The sequence below is a fragment of the Pantherophis guttatus genome, chromosome 1 (genome assembly GCF_059756535.1).
Source record: "Pantherophis guttatus breed Tessera chromosome 1, ASM5975653v1, whole genome shotgun sequence".
Classification (NCBI taxonomy): domain Eukaryota; kingdom Metazoa; phylum Chordata; class Lepidosauria; order Squamata; family Colubridae; genus Pantherophis; species Pantherophis guttatus.
The window spans coordinates 221240045-221262740 of NC_142063.1; the positions used below are offsets into that span (position 1 = coordinate 221240045).

The following is a 22696-nucleotide window of genomic DNA, read 5'->3' on the forward strand; positions in this document are numbered from 1 at the left end:
CAAAACCATTCCAAAACTACCAATCCAATCATTGCCAATATAATTTCAACAAGATATTCAATGTTCTCACAACAATTATGCAAGTTCTCTTAGGGATTCAAATCTATCAACAATGAAAGCACCCATGCCATTCAAGTTGTAAGTCTTTTTGCATATTAAAATATAGCATCTTACCTTCGTAGATAGCCTTGAATCCTTGGGCGCTCACGGCAAAATCAGTCGTAAAACAAAGCGTCAGAATAGAACCTGTGCTAACAAGAGATGATGGCAGCTGAAATCCAGAAAGCCTGCAAGATAAACAAATGAAAGAGATTTTGGGGGGGAAAGCAGAGGAGAATGTGACTATTTATTTATTAAAATAAGAATGAAACTAAACAATCCCACTGAACCTGTTGGCTACCTAAATTGTGTTCTTTGGTGAGAAAAAAAATAAACTGAAACTTGAAAAAAATAATGCTACGCAAAATTCATTTTTGGAAAGAAAAGTCAATTTGGGTTCTGTTTAGGACTTTCAAAACTAATGTGCAAACTCAAAGTTGTTATTTCTGGATCAGCAATATGTTGATGTTCCCAAAGGCTCATGAAAGTCCCATATCATAGAAGATAACAGCTTCTGAACGCTATCATCTGATGAGCGATATCAAGTGACAACTGACAACCGAAGACTTTTTCTCCCTCTTTGCAGGAAAAAAAAAAAATCTCCCCTGTAAGTTTTTGAAAACCACAAATGGAGAATGCTTTATAGTTTGACAAATGATTTTGAAAAACTGGTTCTCCCATTTCAGCACTATTATGAATGGATAAAGCCAGAGTGAATTGTTGCTGTTTCTAGAATTCTATGCCTTTCCAAGTATAGTTCTACATGCATGAAAAGGCATGTATTTGTACTCATTCCTATATTGCTTTTAAAGCTCAATTGGTTTCCAAAACAGCTCACAAAGAACCCCGTTTTAAACGGAAGTTCTGGGCTGTAGCTATTTTTTCCCCTGTCTCCTTGACAGTCTTGAGGGCACAGCTAGACCAAGAGACAGCAGCAGGTATACCTATTAAAAATAACACTAGAAGTGTCATGATCCAGGCTGTGTTCTTTGTGCTACCCTCTTTCCCTCTTAGTCAAAGGCTGCATCAAATCTGCAATTCCGAGAGACAAAATCCCATAGGTGAAGGAACTCTGGGGAATTTGAGCACTTGCTCTATGTTAGTTCTCCCAAAGAAGAAGGGAAACCTAAACCTTTGGGAGTTGCAACAACCTTTGGAATTGTGTAGGATGTCATGGACTGTCAGATAATTATCTAAAACAGTGCCACTGAACCACACTGTCTATACTGGAAGGATGGTTTTGTGTTTATACTTTCCCTCCATTTTGTCTAAGAGACTGAAGGGGGAGTGGCTTAGCCACTCTATAAATATGGCCCCCTTTACCCACATATATTGGGAGACACATGGGAGACAAAGAGGAGACACACAGGAAAAAAGAGAGAAGAAGGGATTATGCTCTAGGCACATTTACCTCAGAAATAAATAAAGACCAAGATACAATGTTCTGTGATTTAAAATGTAAATAGTTTATTGATTTTAAATAAACAAAGTTTTTCTTGATAAAAGAAATCTGGCTTAATTGTAGCTGCTGGGACATTCCAAGATCTTACTGACCTCTACAACCTAAACTAAAAACTTTTCTAACATGGACTTTCCGTCTCTCCGTATGTAATCCACAACTGACCCAGAGGGCAACTTCTGCTGTGGCTCAAAACCAAAGTACCTTCCTTTCAACCCTCCTGCCCATAAAGATATAACAATAAAGGAGAATATTTGTAGCTCAGGCTTGAAATGAGGAGTCCTTGGTGCTCTCTGAGGTTGGTTGTTTTCTTGCGAATGTTTCATTACCTAACCTAGATGACATCATCAGTGCTGACGATGTTACTAGGTTGGGTAATGAAACATCTGGCAAGGAAACAACCAACCTCAGAGAGTACCAAGGACCCCTCAAGGTATAACAAGCTTATACTAAAGAATAATAAAGTTTTGTTATTCCCTTTTTGACAACAACATTTGCTGTTGGGGATGACTGCCTCCCCCTCCCTTCCCACCAATAGTAAGCCATTTGTTTTTTTGCTTGTTTGTTCAATTGATACAGCAGCTCACTCGCCAGACATCTCTGCTTGGAGGTTGCTAATAGGCAGCTGAGTTATCAAACGCAGAATGGCATTTCACCTACGTTGGGCTGCTGGCTTTGGCAGTAGCATGTGTATCCTTTATTCTCATTATTTTCAGGCTTCTATGCTTTCCTTAATGCTGCAGCAATCAATATGTGTCAAGGGTACTGGTCCCCTTGCTGGCATTTACTGAGCTAAACAGCACTGTATAACAGTACAATATATAGGAACTACCAAGATTTTTTTAAAAAAAACAGAAACAACCAAACTATTAGCTACCTAGCATAACTAATAGAACAAAAGGATTCATTAGAAATTCTGTCAGAAGAAAGAAATACCAGTGGTTCAGCACAGTTCAGTTCTTAAAAATTATCTGAACCATAATAAAGAATCGTTCATGCATACATAGACAGCTTCTCCAGTCTTGGAATAAACAATACACTGCAAATTGGACAGAAGAGCAAGATCTACAAAAAGGAATTATGGAAAAGGGTAAAGAAAAAAAGGAAAGATAACTAAAACTAGTATCTCCTTATCCACAGAACTGTCTACATAGCTATCTACTTTAGTCAAATATGCTTGCTTTTCCTTGGAGCTTTATAGAACGCCTTTTGTTCTTTATGAAAAGGAAGATTTAAAAAAATAATGAAGGAAATTGTCTAAGGAATAGAATCCTACGTACAGTTGCTTTCTAGACACTCTTGAATCTGATAGAATTTACTGCAGCACTGAAATTTCGCTATGGGAGCCAATTACATTGACAACAGAGGAACCAAACCATCACAGTTTCCCTCCAATGATGTAGTGCAAAAATGATTCCACAACGAGAACTATCTCTGAGCAACAGAAACTGAGGAGAAAATAGTTTTCTAAATGTATGCGTAGAAGTATGTATGAGTGTGCATATCAAACCACTTCAGAGGACCGTTGTAAGCTAAATATGACGTGGAAGCACCACCGTACACACCATCTGAAATTCTGTAAACAAGGATAGTACAAAACAAAGAAGCAAACAAATAAATGAACACAGATTGCAGACACCAATAGTGGAACTAGCTGTAGTGATCGACCATATACTGTATAATTGTGGATTAGCCCATCCATGGATAAGCTGACCCTCAAAAATTCAACCATGAAAAAAATGTGTCACCTGCAGATAAGCTCATCCTCCAAGTTTTAACCACAACAATAGGGGGGAAGCTGCAAAGTGTTACATCATCATTTATAAAACTCTGCAATTTTAAGGTCGTGACAGGCTTTAGAAAATCTGAGCTCTGGTCTACAGATAAACCGAACCCAATTTGGGGGGAGTATTTTCAGGCTTGATTCTTTATTTATCCACAAATATATACAGTAAGTGAATGGGACGCTTGCACTTTTTGGAAGGTTGAAGACCAATTGTTCTAAGTGTCACTTCGAACACACTTTCAAAAATAAATTTGAATCTTGTCTGAAAAAAATAACTCAGGAATCATTACAGCTCAACAGCTGTTTCAACAGAAACAGCTCAACTTTTCCTCCCAAAATAAAACAAAAGCGAAATGAAACCAGCATTTGTACATGTAGCCATTCCTACACCATCAAATATTATTTATGTGACAGGTTGGGGAAAATGAAAGGAAAAAATAACAAGCTTCAACACTCATGTGATAGTAGAGGGCAAGAAACGCAATTTAGCCCAGGTTGCCAAACACTGTACCTGGGAAAAAGCATTTCAAAAAGCATTCAAAGAGACGCTTGATCAACTCACTATAAATGAGGCTTGGAAATTCCAATTTCAGTTCCCAAGATTTCACAATTATTTCAGATTAATATTAAGAATAGGGGGCATAATAGTTCAGTGGTTATAGATGCTGAGCTTGTCAGGTGGAAAGCTGACACCTGGGTTTGAGACCTGAGCACCATGCAACGGATTGAGCTCCCGTTCTTGCCCCAGTTCCTGCCAACCTAGCAGTTCGAAAGCATGCAAATGCAATTAGATTCATAGGTACCATTTTGGTGGGAAGGTAACATCTTCTGTGTGCCCTTGGCCTATAGTCATGATGGCCACATGACCACAGACACTGTCTTCAGACAACACTGGCTTCTTTGGCCAAAAAATAGAGATGAGCACTATGCCCTAGAGTCAGACACAACTGGACAAGAAAACCTTTACCTTATTTTTTAATATTAAGAATACCTAATTGATAACCATGAAGTCTTTGCATCTCTGATCTTGCCCCTTTGCAAAGTGTTGGCAATATGCTATCCAGTTAAACGCCATTCACACAGGTGTGTGTAGATGGGGCTTCACTCATTTGTGTGGCCCAGTTTCTGGCACGCTGTGGACTGGTGGCCGGTTTGTGGACTGGGGGTTGGGGACCCTGTTGTATGCTATGAAGTCATTGAGAGAGATTGTCATGAGCAGGGGTGTCAAACTTAAGGTCTGGGAGCCGGATCTGGCCTGTGGGGTGCTTAGATTTGGCCCACAGAGCCACCCTGGGAACAGCGAAGGACCAGCCCATGGTGCCTCTGCCAGCAAAAACGGAGTGAGACACAGGATAGTGATGAATTGTGAGTCACAGGACTGTTTTGTATGCTTAAGTTTGTCTTATTCCAAGAAATAATATGTAAAGGCATTTGCCAGATAAATTTTGAATTGTAATCCCATATTATCAAGTTCTTGTGATATTGGTTCCTACGACATTTTTATTACTTTATTTCCTTTGTAAGATATTGGTTAGTGACAGGTCCATATGCATACAAGAATAGAAAATTATAACCATTTTTTTAAAGGTACAGTGAAAAGCCCAGCAAAGCAAGTATGTCATTTATTTTCAGAACTAATGCATAGATCAGGATGGCTAACCTTTTTGCCATCGCATGCCAAAAGCAGGGGGAGCAATGGGGGAGGGGATCATCCACGCACGTGCCCACACCCATAATTCTATGCATCCCACCCCCGCTTATGCGAATGCAACCCCCACACGCTCCCCCGCTCCTGGCACACGATGGCATGGTGGGCCCGGTAGGCCCATTTTTCTCTCTCCCCAGACACCAGAGCCTTTCTAGGAGCCTGAATAGGGCAAAAACGGCCTTCCCCATCCCCTGGGAGGCCCTCCGGAGGCCGGAAACAGCCCATTTGCCAACTTCCGGTCCTACAATGATACAGTTTATACAGATAGAAGTCCCTAGAAAGGCTTTGGAGCCTGGGGAGACAGAAAAATGGGCCTTCCGGTCCCACTGGAAGCTGGCAAATGGGCCATTTCCACCCCCCCCAGAGGGCCTCTGGGGGGGGGGTGGAGAAGGCCATTTTCATTCTCCCCAGGCTCCTAGAAAGCTCTGGAGCCTGGGGAGAGAGAAAACGGGCCTTCCCCACCACTCCCTGAGGCCCTCCAAAAGCAGGAAACAGCTTATTTCCCTACTTCCGGTGGGCCCAGAAGGCCCGAAAATCAGCTGGCTGGCACGCACATGCACACTGGAGCTGAGCTCGCATGCCCACCAATATGGCTATGTATGCCACCAGTTCGCCATCACGGGCATAGACCCTCTTGTAGTGCATTCCTATTTAGAGTTTCACAGCATGAGAAATAGCCCTAAAGATAGGCTTGACAAAAATCTATGAGCTGCTATAACTGGTTCAACTGTCAATGTTTCTACATATTGATATTTGTTCCAAAATTTCATTAAAATAATTACTTCTATATATCACTCACTGACTCCCTTTGTCTTCTCTATATGAAAAATCTGTTACTATTGTCTGTTCTCTGTGATCCAAACCTTTCCCAACAGAATTCAAAGATCATTATCTGTAACACAACAGCTTATTCTCGATCCAGAAAAGTATTTTCTTCACTTAATACATTTCTGATGAGATCACAGACAATGTTATAATCTCATTGTGTTTTGTATTTGTTTGATATACTTCACATTAGCACAGGTAATTTTAATCTGAAGATATATTTATGCAATATTCTACTGTCTGTTTCTTGTTATTTTGGTAAATATTTTCAATTCTACAAGGAAGTCACCTGTTGGGATCTGAATTATGGACAAGGACTGTTGATTGCTTTGATCTTCTATGATCAGATGTCAACCAATACTTTAAAACTGAAACTATTTTGACATCTACCACTTTTTTCTGAAGCATCTAGATCCATCTGCTTCTCTCTGAATTATTTTCCAACATAAACTCCAAAGAAAGAATTGCCAAATGACCTCCATGTTGTTGTTAAAACAAAGATGGTTGCAACAAAGATGATTAGGGGACTGACGTCCAAAACATACAAACAGTTGCAGGAACTGGGTATGTCTAGTTTAATGAAAAGAAGGACTAGGGGTGACATGATAGCAGTGTTCCAATATTTGAGGGCCTGCCACAAAGAAGAGGGGTTGACCTATTCTTCAAAGTACCAGAAGGCAAGAAAAGAAATAACAGATGGAAATTAATCAAGGAGGAAAGCAACCTAGAACTAAGAAAAAATTTCCTGACAGTTACAACAATTAATCAGTGGAACAACTTGCCTCCAGAAGTTGTGGGTGATACAACAATGGAGATAATGGACAACCATTTGTCTGAAATGGTATAGGGTTTCCTGCTTGACTAGAAGACCTCCAAGGTCCTCTCCAACACTGTTACTCTGTTAAGAAAGTTACATGCATGAGTTGTATTTCCTTGTTGATGAAAACTGAACCAAAACGAATAGTTGAATAGATTTGGCCTTTGCTTCGTAGCCTGTTAGGATTTTTCTATCTTCACTTTCTCTTCCTGTTATTTTGAATATATTTATAGAAGCTTTGATTTATACTCTTTCTGTTGCCTTTGGTTTTTGGCTATGTTTTTAGTATAGTCACATTAGCTTTTTTTTTTTTTTTTTTTTTTTTTTGCTGCTCTCCATTTTTAAAACTTGTGAAATCTTTCTGCAGTTGTGTTTATGTGCAATCAGAAATGCCAATCCACCTTCAGCACCATTTTTTATTTAGCACCTACTGCTATGAAATTCAATTTATTCTTGCTCTGAGTTTACTAAAATCTGCTATTCTTAGCTACTCTCAGCTATAATTTCTCTTAAAATTAAGAATGACAGCATTATGGGTTATTTTCTGCAATAATGTTTTTTAACCTTTAAAGCCCTTTATGCATGGTTCAGGTTATCTGAAGAACCATCTCACTACAATGGAATTAGTCTGCCCCACCTATGCCAACTGTGACCCTGTCAATCAAGGAATTCCAGCGAGTGGGGTCCAGGAAAAGAACTGCCATGGCTCCTGCTCTCTGGAACATTGTGACCCCAAGGTCAGATCCACACCCAAAAGGACCTGAAGACCTGACTCTGCCAACTGAGGGCATGTTATTCTGGAGGTGGTTAATGGACTAAGATAAGAACTCCACCGCCTCCCTATGTGCATCTTGCTCCCTACCTCCCCAACTTTGCTAATTTTCAAATCAATTTCAAGGTTAATATTCATTGTTCTAATGTTTTAATCTTTCACCTAAGGCTTTTATTTATTGTAATCCATCTAAAGTCGCTTCCAAGAGAAATGGGCATATAAGGGTAATAAATAAATAAGCATTCGTCAATTAAGTGTTCTGCCTTAATTAGTATTAAATGAAGGAGTGTTGATTTGATTTGGGGAGTGTGCCTTCTATCCATGTTTCAAAAGATTATCAGCAAGTCTGAATTTCCTAGAAGGGCCAAATAGAACTTATCTTGCCACTAATATCAAGTTAAAGATCATTTTCATTTCAGTTTTATTAGTGAACTCTCAACAATGCCTATTCTTTTTGTTTTCTTTCTGCCCTAGAGGGGTCCATTGTCCTGTCACCTGTTCTAGATTATCTCTTTTTTCCCTAAGAGTAAGATCAAACCCGTATCTCCTAATTTCTCTAATTTGTTCAAGTCATGTTGCTTTCCTTAGATCCTTACTCAACCTTGCTGGATCTAATGGCATTATATAATCAACATTATATGTTGAACAACTCAATTTGGGATTAGAAGAGTTAAAGTCTAAAACTTCTAGAAGGCACTGATGTGGAAAAAATGTATTGGATATAACATTACAGTCTTCTTTTGTTCTCCTTATATTCTGCCACATAAGGATCATGTGTTCATTTTATATATAAAATACACATAGAGAAAATGATAGCTACAAAGAATATATCCAAAGAGACTAAAAACAAGTTAAGATTAAAAGAGGGAAAGAAAATGCAGAGTGATGTTGGCAGATTTTTTTTTTTTTTTTTTTTAAACTTTTTGGAAATGAATTAGAAAGACTAACAAGAAACTTTCAGCAGAGTCAATGGAATTAAAAACAAAGGAAGGAAATTATTTAAATGACGTCAAAGAGAGGGAATTTTGGAAGAAGGATTTTAGAAATTTTGTGTTGGAATAGTAGCAATGTGTTACAGAATAGAATTGAAAACTAATGCTATCATGTTAATGCCTAAGGGGGAAAAAGTGATGGAAGATTATTTAGTTACAACCACTTGCCAACTACTTTATCAAAATGCTGAAAAATGGTAATGCTGCAAATATAGAAGGTGTAACTGGAAAAGAATATTGAAGTGGATTGCTCAAATACAATAGGTTTATAATGTATATGAAGGCTACTTCCATATCTGACACTTGGAAGGCTCTCTCAGAAAATGGCAACTCTATTGAGAAAGATTGGAGGAACTACGTGATTGTCTTCTCTCCTCCACAGGTCTCACAAGCATAAGATGGGAGGCTATATAAAGTTAACAAATATATAAATGTTGATCCTTGGAAAGGCCCAGCTTCATAATTTTCAAGGTCTCCTCTGTACATATTGGTCAGTCCATGCCACATTTCAAAATCCTATCTCAAAGACGTATGTCTTTCCCTAGTTCCTAGTCTTCACACTGGGGACAATTCCTTATAAAAATTATAATCTTTTAAACATTATGAGCAATCTTTGTTTATTGCCATTTAATTTTCATTTCTCTTACTGGCTAGGTAAGGTATTTGGAGAACAAGTGGGTTGTTACTTTATGCCACAATATGTCTTTTCTTGTATCTCTATCTATGGCAGGTTATTTACTCATGCTACCGGCTTAGGTCAAGCCAGGGCAGAAAAATGATGGATGAGTTAAACATTGCCTTGCAATAATGAAAGATTCCTCTACTTAACCTGAATCTCTTGTAGCTTTTCTCTCCCATCATGTAAGATAAACTGAGAATTAAGATAAATGAAGACATGTTTGATGTCCGTTTTGCTGTGTTTCATGGGAGACTAGGACAGGGTTTGATTTATATGGCATAGAAGGTTGCTCACTAAAATATGATGACAATAACACAGTCAAGGAAAATCCTGGAGAACTATGTAACTCCTGATGCCTTGCCAGCTCTGGTCTTTATATTATATTGGCAAAAGCCCACCGTGACTGAAAATGAATTGGTAATTCACTTCAAAATGCCACTGCTGTGTAGAAGAAATTGAAAGTGCTTAAACTGGTTGCTGCACAAACATATGATTGGCTTTCAGCCAATGCAATTCATGGCAACAAAAAAAAAATTGAATATAATTTGCAACCCACTCACATTTTTATGGATTAATCTAAAATACATGAGATGCTGATTGAACCCAAAGCTTAAAGTATAGAAGTACATCTTATCATCTAAAAATCAATAGATAGTGCAATTTACACAAGTTATTTAGATGACAAGCAGAACTACAGTTCGCCTTCCATGCAGCACTCAAAATCTTATTACTAATTAACTGCTGAAGTAGAGCTAGATATGTCAATGGGGATGGTTTCACTTTTTTTCTTCCGTAAGAAAATAACAGGAAATGGGAATGTGATATGATTTGTACCAGAGGCATTTGCAGAATAACCTTTCAGAAGGTTTAGTTATGTTTATTCAAGACAAAATGCATTTCTCTAGCAAAGTTGGAAGAGATGAAAGCAGAATTTCTTACAATTTCCACTACTGAATAGTTGCCCTTCCATTAACTGCTAAAATGTAGGTTAAAAAAGGTTTTTTTAAAATATATATATATATATTTTAAAGAAATCAGATTAACATATTATCATTGTGGTATTAACCAGCTCAGTGGAATAATGCCACTGAAATGTATATCCAGTCAATGATCATTAAGTGACTATTCTGAAGGAATGTAACGCTTTTTTGGAAAACAATAACATGAATTAGAATTTGAGTAGCATGCGACTTCAACTCCTGAGGAAGAAATAGCGAACTGAAGATGTCTCTGCTAGAAGCAGAGCTGACAACCGACGGCACTGATGGCGAAATGAAGAGCTGGTGAGTAGATTAGCTCTTTGTAGTTTCTCTCCCAGACAAGGAGAGGACTTGAGATCATCCACAAGCATGTCATGTAGTTGTTCCTTGCAAGGAGTCTGTAAGGCAGCAGTCTTTGACAGATTTAGAGCAATGGGAGGTGATGGGATGTCTATCTTGCTCAAATCATAATCAACACCTTTAAAGACGTAGGGTTTGCATACTTCCTTTTCTAATCATTTTTAGAAATGGCTTGTTAATTGCTTATCATCCAAAGAGGAACCTTTTGATTGAAGAATCTTAAAACACCAGGCGAGTTTCCTTCAACCCTTACCAAAAGAAGTTTTAAATACAAATTCAAGGAGTTTTGCTTTTGGATTAAATAGCAAAAGGAGGGATTAGAACCTTGATTTTATAAAATTACAAATGAATTAGGAGGCCACATGGATTTGAAATAAGATTTTGAAATTAACCTTTCTTGCCAAGTAAACCTTTCTTGCCAAGTTAGTACATGGTTGTAGCAATAAGATTATAGATATAATCTGGCAAAATATAGTCTGTCCATTAGGTATAAGCAAATAAAGGATTGGACTTGATTGGATCTCATTGTGTCATCTTTGGGCTAGGGCCTGACAGTCCTATAGTCACATGATTGTGATATGCAACCTTCCTGGACAATTTCCAAAAGCAACATCAATTGGGGAATCCAGATCCATTTAATAACCATATGATTTGCCTAATGATCACATTATTCACTTAATGTGATCATCACCATTGTAGATATGGTTATAACATAAAGTCTGATCATGCAGACCACATCACTTAGTGACTGAAATTCCAGTCCCAATTGTGGTCATAAATCAAGGATTACCTATACAGTGAATATAGAGGGAGGTCTATGCCAACTTGCTGTAGGACAACTCACCATGGCCAGCTCTCCATGAGACAACTTGCCATGTGACAAGAGTTTCACTAATATCGAAGAAGTAGTGGAATAGAATAATTAAAGAAAGGATATCAAAGTAAGGACAAAATGGAATGTGAATGAAAATATTTTTAAATTATTTAAAGTAATTAAATTGAATTGTTCAATTCTCCCGCAGCAAGTGAGTTGGCCATCATGAATTGGCTGTGGTGAATTGCCCATAGTGAGTTGGCCGTGGCGAGTTGTCCCATCCCATATACAAGGTATTACTTCTCCTTATTATTGAACCATATCCGTCATTGGACGTTGGTGATCATGTTGGCAATCCTATTTTTGTCAACAGCTGCATGAAAAAGTGCTGCTGAGTTTTGTCCAAACCAGTCCCTTAGGTTTTGAAACTATGATGTTCTTCTTCTGCCTGGACCTCATTTGCCTTCAATCTTTCCCTGGAGGATTAAGTGAAGGATGCCGTATTTTTCTGGGTGTCGCATCACATGTCCAAAATATTCTAACTTTCGCTTTTTAATAGCTTTGATGATTTCCCTTTGCTTTCCCAGGCGGCTTATCACCTCCTCGTTTGTGATTTTGCTAACTCAGCTTATACATAACAGCTGTCTGTAAATCCAGGTTTCAAATGCTTCTAGTTTCTTCAAGTGGTTTTCTGTCAGAGACCAACTCTCTACTCCGTAGAGCAGGATAGAAAAGATGTAACATCTGACAAGCCTGATTTTCAGTTTTAGGCTTATGTTGTGACTGCAGAAGACCTTTTTCATTTTGAAGAATGCTGTTCGAGTTTTCTCTATCTTTGTCTTTACTTCAGTGATCATGTCCCATCTTGTATGTAAATTAAAACCAAGGTACGTGATCCTTTCAACTTTTTCTAGTGGTATTCCTTCCAAATTTATCAGTGGTAAATTAATGGGTTGTTTGCTGACGACCATGATCTTGCTTTTTGAGGTGTTAAGCTTCAAGCCATATTTTTCAGATATTTCTGAGACTGAGTTGATGAGGAGCTGGAGGTCTTCATGCTTACTGGCAAGCAGAAGGTATTACTATGTGTCTAAATATTTGAGTACTGGAGTACTATACATAGGTCAGTTTCTAAATAAAACTTGTCAAGTGGCAAATAGCATGTTTACTGTAGGTCTTCCACAATAGAAAAGCAAAAGAGTTTCCCTCCTGTCAGTGGGGACTCGACCAGTGGTGGGTTTCAAAAATGTTTACTACCAGTTCTGTGGGTGTGGCTTGGTGGGCTTGGCATGGCATGGCTTGGTGGGCGTGCCAGGGGAAGGATACTGTAAAATCTCCATTCCCACCCCACTCCAGGGGAAAGATACTGCAAAATCCCCAGTTCCTCCCTATCAGCTGGGACTTGGGAGGCAGAGAATAGATGGGGGTGTGGCCAGTCAGAGTTTTTACTACCGGTTCTCAGAACTACTCAAAATTTCCACTACCGTTTCTCCAGAATTGGTCAGAAACTGCTGAAACCCACCTCTGGACTTGACCTTCCACCACTTAGCTAGCTAACCTGAGAAACAATTGCCAGGCACTAGTGCAATAAAGAACGGAGAGTTCGCAGTTCACATGTGGTCCTCCTAGTGCCCCTCATTTCTTCTTCAGATAGCATAGCTTTAGCCTTTTTCTGAAAGAGTGACAACAACAGTGAAGTGAAAGTGAAAGTGGGCATTTTGGCTATTATTGGATACAGATTTTATGCCGTTTCAGAAGATGGCTGAACCTGCATTTCAGAACCATCTGGCTGATAATTGACACAGAGCAGTTTCTTGCTGCAGTTGCAAATCTTTTTCCCACTTCAACTATTTCCCCGCCTCCCACAATTGTTTTTCAAGCTATTTTTAAATGCATGTGTAGGACTCTTCTACAAATACACTAGAGACACATTGAAAACTAGATGACAGGTGCTGAGGAGGCATGTGGTTGATTCATTGCTCTGTGGATCAGATGCAAGCCCAGCCGAAGCAACCAGATTTCCAGCAAAATTGCCCAGGAAAATAGTGCCCATCAAACGAAAGGTTTGGATGTATTCTCAGTAGCCTAAAGCAGATTTTGAAGCTAGGCAAATTCTGAACCTTGAGTATGTCATCCACCATATCAGTCCATGTCCATGGCAACACTCAGGAGATAAAAAATATTATATTGAAAGTAAAGCAGCTAAAACTGTCTCTTTTATAAGATGGGGATGAAAGGAAGACAACATCATAAGGTCATAACATTTAAAAACCATGTGCAAGGACATCCATGTGCTACATTTTGAAGAATGTTCTCTGAAATGCTGACTTTTGTTTTCATTAATTTCCTTCACTTTTATCTTTTAACTTGCTTTATCCTGAACTGTTTTGCCATTTCCTTTACAGAGCAATTCAGAGAAAAATAATGTTGTAGAATTATACTGAGATCATTCCTGGATAATAAAGGTGAGGGACTGATTTTGAATGGCTATTTTAAATGGTTCGGGAACACGGCAGACTTTATGAGTGAGCCATTCTGTTAATGCTAATGGCTAATTTATTTATTTTTTTGCCACAAGGGCACAGTGACAATCTGATAGTGTGCTGTCACGATAAAATGTGAGGCCTTGGATTCCTCTATTGCCAATGTATTCATTATTTTTACCTCTTTCATTTTGATGTAACTTTGACAACAATTATACAGCTCGAGGGGATTTTGAGGCTATCAAACAGGTAGTCTTATAATAAAAAAAAAATCTGAGAAGGGATACAGAACTGAAATAATGATAAGGTTGCTGAAAGTTCTGCTGTACATTTTTTTAAATAAAATGTTTCTTATCTTTGACAATGACAGGTAAATGTGTCACAAATATCAGTTGCTACATATATGGATTTTTTTATATATATAAGAAGGCTAAACGAGTAGACACAAATGCACTAACAAAACAATATACTGTATATCAGCTTCATGAAAAGAACCTCTGTTATATTTGTTCCTGGTTCTGCACTTGAATAAATATGCTTTAAGAAATTCAATATCTCCTGGATACTACTAAGTTGTGGAGAAATTAAAATCCATGTCTGCCTTGAGCTCAGATAATAATGGGATAATATGGTGGAATGGAGTCTGGATTCCCAGAAGGGAGGGCTGCATTCCAGAGGGCAAAGAGGCAGCAAAGTTTAGAGAGTTTAACTGGAGAAAGAAAGAAGTCTCCTCCTGAAAACAACCGGGGGAAAAAGTTTTCCTTTTAGGATTAATAGATAAAAAGTTTTTTTTAAATACCATGAAAGATTATTTGTCAAGCACAGGATACCAGGAGTCCAGGCAGTTCAAATGAATTGTATGCTAATGTTCTCTACAAGAACCTGAACTACTAACAGATCAAAGCAAATTGGCGGTAAATAAGAGTCAATGGGATTCAAGGTGGGGTGGGTTTAGATCTTTTATGGGTCCCTTAAAGGGACTTAATACTGATGTGTTTGATCCAGTGGTGGGATTCAGCCAGTTCGCACCACTTCGCGAGAACCGGTTGTTAACTTTCTGGGCAGTTTGGTGAACTGGTTGTTGGAAGAAATCATTAGGGCAGAGAACCAGTTGTTAAATTATTTGAATCCCACCACTGGTTTGACCCCTCCCTCGGGCTCAGCCTGGCATTCTACATTATTTCAATATAGGATTACTGTAGTGATATTACTATAGGCAGAAATGGAAAAGATTCCACACTATCCACTATGGAGGAAAAGTTGGTAAAGTTGAAAGATTTTGCTGAAATGAATAAATTAATTTCTTTGGCAAAAGAAAAGACATTACCTACATTTATTGCCGACTGGAAGCCTCTTGTGGACTTCTTGCATACAAATAGGAAAAAATGAACTTGTGACTTTTGGTTTTGATGATTAGACAGGACAGACTATAGAAGGAAGAGTAGTATAATATAACTTTCGAGTCAAAATAGATTTGTACTTATAACTGCTCTGAAGAATATCAGAAGCCTCCTTATATCTTTTTTCTTTCCTATTTATGTTCATTTTTTTTCTTGCACTTTTTTTTATTCCTTTCTCTTACTTTTTTCCCCTTTACTTTATATTACCTTATATTAGTTTTTGTCTTGTTTAAAACTTTCAATTCAAATCACATATTTTAAAAAAGAGATAAAAAATAAACCCTAAATAAACATAAATAGCTTGGCTTCTTATTCCATGTAACAGTGTTTATTACCTAGGGGACAGTCTTTGTAATGATATGTGGTGGAGGAGAAAAACTGTTGATAGTAGATAAATATAGTTTCTCCTCAATCACCACCACCCATCCTGACATAGTGAGAGAGGGACTTAAGAGAGAATTTATACTTCTGAAGATGGTAAGGGAAGGAGGGGGAAAAAAACATCTATTTCAGGATAAATCATTGCAGAGCACTGAATTAGCAATCAAGCTCATCATTTAATGTGTCCCAAAGCAGCAATAAGACATGTGCAAAATGATGTGACAGGGCAATGCAGCTGAAAGAAGTACAGTAGCGATAGAAATAAGATCACTAAGAAGCAAAATAGGTTTTCTCAAAATAACATCCCTTCGGATCTGAATATCGCAGCACTTGTATTGTTTAGCAATTTGAAAATATGATTCATATTGTCCAGACACATAATTTGAAATTAATTTAAATATTTTTTTAATACAATATATGGTTTTTTTCCCAATGTTCCTATCATGTGTCCCTGAAAATAAGACCCTGTCTTATATTTTTTTGAACCCTGAAATAAGCGCTTGGCCTTATTGCCATGCACTCAAAAGCCCGATTGGGCTTATTATCAGGGGATGCAAAGCAAATATTTTAAGAAGCATCAATTATAGTTTTTTCTATTCAGGCTTTTAACTGAAAATCTGTAAATGTTTTAAAGATCCACATCAGTTAATGCTTTGTCAAATGATGTATGTATATATACATATATGCAATATATTTGGAATGGAACAGCTGAACAAATTAAACTTTTAGTGACTACAACAGTCATGGTGGCAAGTGGTTAGAATGCAGTATTGCAAGCTAACTCTGCCCACTGGCAGGAGTTCAATCCTGACTGGCTCAAGGTTGATTTCAGCCTTCCATCCTTCTGAGATCGGTAAAATGAGGACCCAGATTGTTGGGGGCAATATGTTGACATTGTAAACTGCCCAGAGAGTGCTGTAAAGCACTATGGAACAGTATATAAATGCTGTTGCTATTGCTATCAAATAACAATGATTGAGGCTGCCAGAAGAGCAAAAATCAGAATTTTGCATCTGTCTGGTAAAAAAAGAAGTGATAAAAGTGGAAGTAAAGAAGATGTTTACCTCAAAATAAAAGAGCTTTCCCTATAGGAACAATTAGTTCTTGTTTGAATGCAAATATTTTAGAAAGGCACCACATTCATGTTTGTTTTGTCGATAAAGCTAAGGTGTTTTAGTCTTTCTGAGGTTAACTGCCTGGGTTATAAAAGATGCATGATTTTAAGATTTAAATACACACAGCTGACATTCCTTTTAGAGATTCTTTTAATTTTAGATTAAAAATATGTGTCTTTGCCTTTTGCAAGGCAACTTCATGGGCTTTTAATCTTCAGGAACATTTCTGTAACCCTGTGATTCTTTCCTGAAGGAGTTTGTCTCTCTGCATTGTAATGAAATATGAGAAAGTCAGCATCAACTATTCGAGAAGAGAGAGCTATACTGTATCTTCGTCAATTCTCTGCAGACTCCAATGGATAAAGAGAACTCCTGTAGAAAGCAATTCCAAATGTCTGCAATCAAGGCAATACAGGGGCTGAAAATTGTCTTGTGGAAATTAAGAACTTAAGTATTTAAACCCAACAATTTTAAAGAGGGGGGGGGAAGAGATATCAGGGTACCTCTTGCTATGAATCAAAATAAAGTGTGCTACAGATTTGTTAACAAGGAGCAGTTATTGAAACAGATTTTTTAAATTAATATGTGGGAAACACTAGAGAAGGAAGAAGTGATTTGTGGTTTCTGAAAATGTCTGGATTGGCTTTCGTTAAGATGATAAGGTTTAGCATTTGTGTGAACCTGGGTAACTAGATTAATTGGGTAACATAAGGTTTTGTGAATATTGTGGTCTCCTTGATGATCTATAATCAGGTACATCTCAATTTGAATATATATGTGTGTGTCTGTGTGTCTGTGCAGCATGGGCGTTAACATATATTGAGATTCCTTCAGTTCTTCCCTCCTAGATGAAAAAAAAAACATCCAGAACTACTGGTCTAGGATGGGAAAACAAGTGGGTTGTACCAGTGGTGGAATTCAAATTCTTTTACTACCAGTTCTGTGGGTGTGGCTTGGTGGGCATAGTGTGGCTTGGTGGGCATGGCAGGGTAAGGATACTGAAAAATCTCCATTCCCACCCCACTCTGAGGCCAGCCAGAGGTGGTATTTGCCAGTTCTCCAAACTACTCAAAATTTCAGCTACCGGTTCTCCAGAACCTGCTGAATTTCACCCCTGGGTTGTACCATCTCTCCAACCACTTCTGTTATCCCAAGTGGTCTGGGATGTCCAGGTATGGCCAGAGTATCTAAACTCAATAGCCTCTGGGAAAGGTTTGAAATCTCCAGTCTTTCACTCTGTGGGTCCAGGGTTTCTATTACAGATGCTATATGTGCAACACAAGTGTTTTTTATTGGCCTTATAATACAAATAAAGCCAATAAATCAGGCACCTCTGCTACCTGAAAATTGGTTATGGAGACTGGAGGATTCTCTAAATTGCATGCAAATTGCAAATAGAGAAGGAGAAATAGGGGAAAAAATAAATCTCCTTCCTCACTAGCTACCTGTCCAATGGCATGAAGAACAATGTCAGATTCACACAGGGTTAAAGCATGTTCTGATTTATTTACTTACTGTTTTTCTTTTTTCAACTCATTATTAAACCATTTTTAAAAGAACTTTGTTTGTCGAAAGAAACTGTTAATCAGAATAATTACAGAAGTTACCAATGTTCTTTGTTCAACTCCACCATAAAACATGGATGACGGCAGTATGACAAGGACTATTGAAATATGCTGATACACATCTTATTGCCACAATTAAACCATGATATTCATAATTTCTTGTAAATATAAATATAAATCCCTATAAATCCATTTGATTTGATCTAATCTTCTACTTATCATCCCCCAGATGAATTGTTAATTACTATGTTTAATTGCACCTTTTTGTTTGTAGCCTACTCAAGATAAGATAAACTAAGCCACACTCTTTTAAAAGTCTGACTCATCCTGCTAAACCAAAACAATCCCAAAGAAGAAAAATACCTAACCTACATTACTGATCATAATGCAAGTAATATATTCTATGAATATGTGAAACAATTAAGGTGAAAAGTAGACTCATTATTTCAGCTAAATATTTGGTAGGAACACAGACTCAAGTTGCTTCAATACAACCCAGGCACTGTTTTTGTTTACATGCTGCTTTAATCTAAATAAGACTCTAAGCAGCTTATAAAATAATATGAACATTAAAATTGAATAACAGTAAAAACAAAGTCAAGGCAAAACAATGGCAACCTGAGCAACAGTTCACAGCTTCCAACTTCATCATAGGAGGAACCCCTCATCACATTTCTACTCTTCAAGTTTTTAATGGCTTCCCAAAAAACCAATAGGATGAGACCTATCCTCATCTTTTTATTTATTTATTTATTTATTTATTTATTTATTTATTTATTTATTTATTTATTTATTTATTTATTTATTTATTTGTCAAACATGTATAAGATAGCAGGTATGAATATGAACATGGACATGAACGAAGGAAATGAATACATATAAATGGGGACAGTAGGACGGAGACGGTCCTACTATGTACTACTACAACAGTCCTACAGCTTTGGTACTACTACTACTACTACTACTACTACTACTACTACTACTTGGTATGTGGTACAGTAGTACTACTACGGTCCTATGGTTTTGGGAGGAATGTTGTTTTAGAAATTTGCACTGATTTAACAGAGTGACTGGAAGTAAATGTGCAGCTGCATTTTTCTAAGCATGCTTTAAAAGCTCTCTGTACTTTAGAACTCTCCTTTCTCAGCTAAACATGCTTAAAGTGATTTTTAGATCTCTATGAGTTTCAGACATCTGGGAATGCATTGCCTCGGGGAAGACAGGAAGCAGGCTTGGCCTGTGCAGTTACATCTCTTTCCTAGTTTAGTTCTACGTATGTCACGAGTGTCAAAACAGTACTTCTCTTTGTGTTTAACTCAGTCAGTATTATCTATCATCTCTCCAGCTCTCTGTCTCTCCATTTCTCTACCTCTCATAATGAATTGCATTCAAACTAGGTTTATGCAAAACAGAAGAGATTTTTCTCTTCGGAGATGAAATAAAGTTCCCACAGAGAAGAGGTCCCTAACCTTTCTGCCATCACACCTCCTGTTAGTGTTATCTGAATGTATGCATCTTCCTTAAAAACCCAAACAACAAAATGAACAATCAAAACAATTCAATGAAACTTTGGAAAGATGGGTTTCTCATGACAATGTAGCTAAAACTCACACCTCCCCTGGACTCTGCTCTTCACCACGATTGATTAGTATGATCCCAAGACTGATGCACTCACCCTTCTGGTGAATTATAAGAAAAGAGCAAACCTGGGTAAGGAATGACAGCAAAAGGGTACTATCACACAATGGTCCATATTCATATCTATGCAGATTCTCAGTCATCCAGGTCATGGTTGTGCCAAAAGTGCTTTTTCAAAGCACCTTTGGGTCCATATTCATGTACTTTGTGAATGCAAATGGCTGGCTCCTGTGGAAATCCAGTGTAGATGGGACAACTATCAACCATGATTCTTCTCATGTGGTTATCAGTTTTTGCTCAGTACTATAGGTACTACATACAGAAAGGTTCACCTTCAATCCCTGAAACCAGCAAGTAAACAGGAAATTCTGGATGAAACCTTGAAGCAGAGACTATCATGATATTATAAAACAGCTTCCAATATTCTGATGTTCAAGCAACATTGGTATTATCCTTTAAATATGCATGGATGGGAACTTATTCCACATCACTCCAGACAACTGTTAGTCACAGTATTTGGAGCAGATACTTTTATTTACATCAAAAGGTTATCCTTATAGCAGTCCTTCTTAATGATTTCTTTTAAATCTTCCTCCCAGGAATGGGAGCAAGTCTGCTAGCATGTTTGGATACTGCTGGCATATTACATAATTATTCTACCTCTCTGTACAGTTACTTCAATGAAGGTAGCAATATTCAGTTATTGGAACAGTTGAGGAAATCCATATTAATCCATGAAAAGGCAGAACAATGCAATCAACATCTTTGCAGCTTGTTCATTCAATAGGAGAACATATTCTAACATTAAGAACATGACTAACAATAACTGTGCATTATACATTTTGGCAGATGCACTCAGCACACTTATACTGGAAACTTACAGAACATGCTATTTCTGCATAGATAACCAGATGTCAATATAAGGTTGCCAGGATAAAGGATTATTTTACAAATAGAGGTGAGAACCAAGCACATGTTGGCAGAACCAATGCATAATAAGAACACCATATGTCCTTGCTGAAAGTAGCTTTCATTGAAAACAATGAAGCTATAGTGCAAAATTCACGTGCAGAATTAAATGTATTTATTTAATACAGAATTAAATCTATTTGTGACTGTATAGGGATAGCTTTTTTCTGGATTGCTCTTACACATGTTGAGATATATGTGTGTGTGTACACACACACACACGCACACACACACGCACACACATATATAATGTTTTCTTCTCTTATCGTAGGCCCTTTATGTGTATTTCTCTTCAGCCCGGTATTTTCCTATGTAAACCAAGATTTTCAAAATGCTGCCGTAGCTCAATGAAATCACAATTCACTAGTTCTAGGCTTTTCCAGACAGCAAGCAAACAGTTTTAGTCTCCCAAAGGGCAGCAAACTATTTACTTGCTGTCTGGAAAAGCCTAGAACTAGTGAATTGTGATTTCACTGAGCTATGGCAGCATTTTGAAAATCTTGGTTTACATAGGAAAATACCCGGCTGAGAAGAAAGATAGATAGATAGATAGATAGATAGATAGATGGATGGATGGATGGATGGATGGATGGATGGATGGATAGATAGATAGATAGATAGATAGATAGATAGATAGATAGATAGATAGATAGATAGATAGATAGATAGACAGATAAATATAGATAGATAGATATAGATAGATAGATATATAGATATATATAGTCTCAGTTATCTCAAAAGATTGTAATTGATAAATGTAAATTTAAAAAAAAACTTTGAAAGCATATTTTTATAAGAAATGGGTTTATTTAAATAATTGTTAAAATTACAGTGCAGTTACTGTAAAATAGCTACCCCCTTGAAGTACTGGAAACCAAAGAGGCAACAGTTTATATCCAAAAAATGATATGAATTCTGAAATTGCATGTGAAAAAGTGCAATATTTATGAAAATGTTTGCAATCTTCAAATATTTTCCTTTGCTGTTTCCATGAATACATAGAAAACATTCCTGCAGAGAGAGCTGGACAAGAGGCTATGTACACATGCACGTTTACCAGGAAAAACTTTCAAAGTAGCACAGGTCCCTTCTAAAAGATGTAGCTTCTTTAATGGTTTGAGAACACACTTTGCAAAATGCTCCTTTGCACTGGCCTATCATTTACATCTACAGGTTTCCTTTATGGTCAAAGAGAAATAAACATTCATTCATTCATTCATTCATTCATTCATTCATTCATTCATTCATTCATTCATTCAAAGAGACCTATTCAGAAGTCATCCACTGGACAGTAAGTGTTATTGCATAACTAGGTTTCGTCAGGGGTCAAATGCTACCGGTTTGCTCCAGTTCGGGCGAACCAGCAATAAAAAAAAAGCTACCGGTTTGGTCGAACTGGTAGTTTAAAAAGCTACGATCCACTGATCATCTGTGCTGCACGGTTTAGCTTTGCTAGAAAGCAGGATTTCCTGCTTTCTAGTGAAGCTAAACTGCGCGCCACAGCTGATCCCCCCTTGCTGTTCTACTTACCTTCCCAAGCCTCCATTTGCTGTGCGCTGCGCATGCACATGCAGCACGTGTTTGGTGTGCAGTGTGCATGCACGGCCAGCAAACCGGTAGCAAACTGGTTCAGATTTCACCCCTGGGTTTTGTGAACTATTGAACTTTGATGCCTGCATGCCTGCATGTTTAAACTAGAAAAAAAAACCACAAGAAGTTCCAGATATCTTGTAGAGTGACATACGATTTCTAGCATCACAGAAAGGCCAAAAATTCAAAAATAATATAAACTTTATATTATAAATATAAACATTTAGATGATACACAACAACTTTCATTTGCCTGAAGTATTAT

At 37.6% G+C, this 22696-nt stretch overlaps 1 protein-coding gene across 2 annotated transcripts in view; it reads right to left on the minus strand.

Moving 5' to 3' along the window:
• CSMD1 (CUB and Sushi multiple domains 1) overlaps window positions 1–22696 on the minus strand; it is a 1102994-nt gene that overhangs the window by 726867 nt on the left and 353431 nt on the right. For both annotated transcript variants that reach the window (XM_034436753.3, XM_034436752.3), the window contains exon 3: window positions 175–287. In XM_034436753.3, coding sequence (XP_034292644.2) covers window positions 175–287 — 113 coding nt within the window. The remainder of the gene's footprint in view (window positions 1–174; window positions 288–22696) is intronic.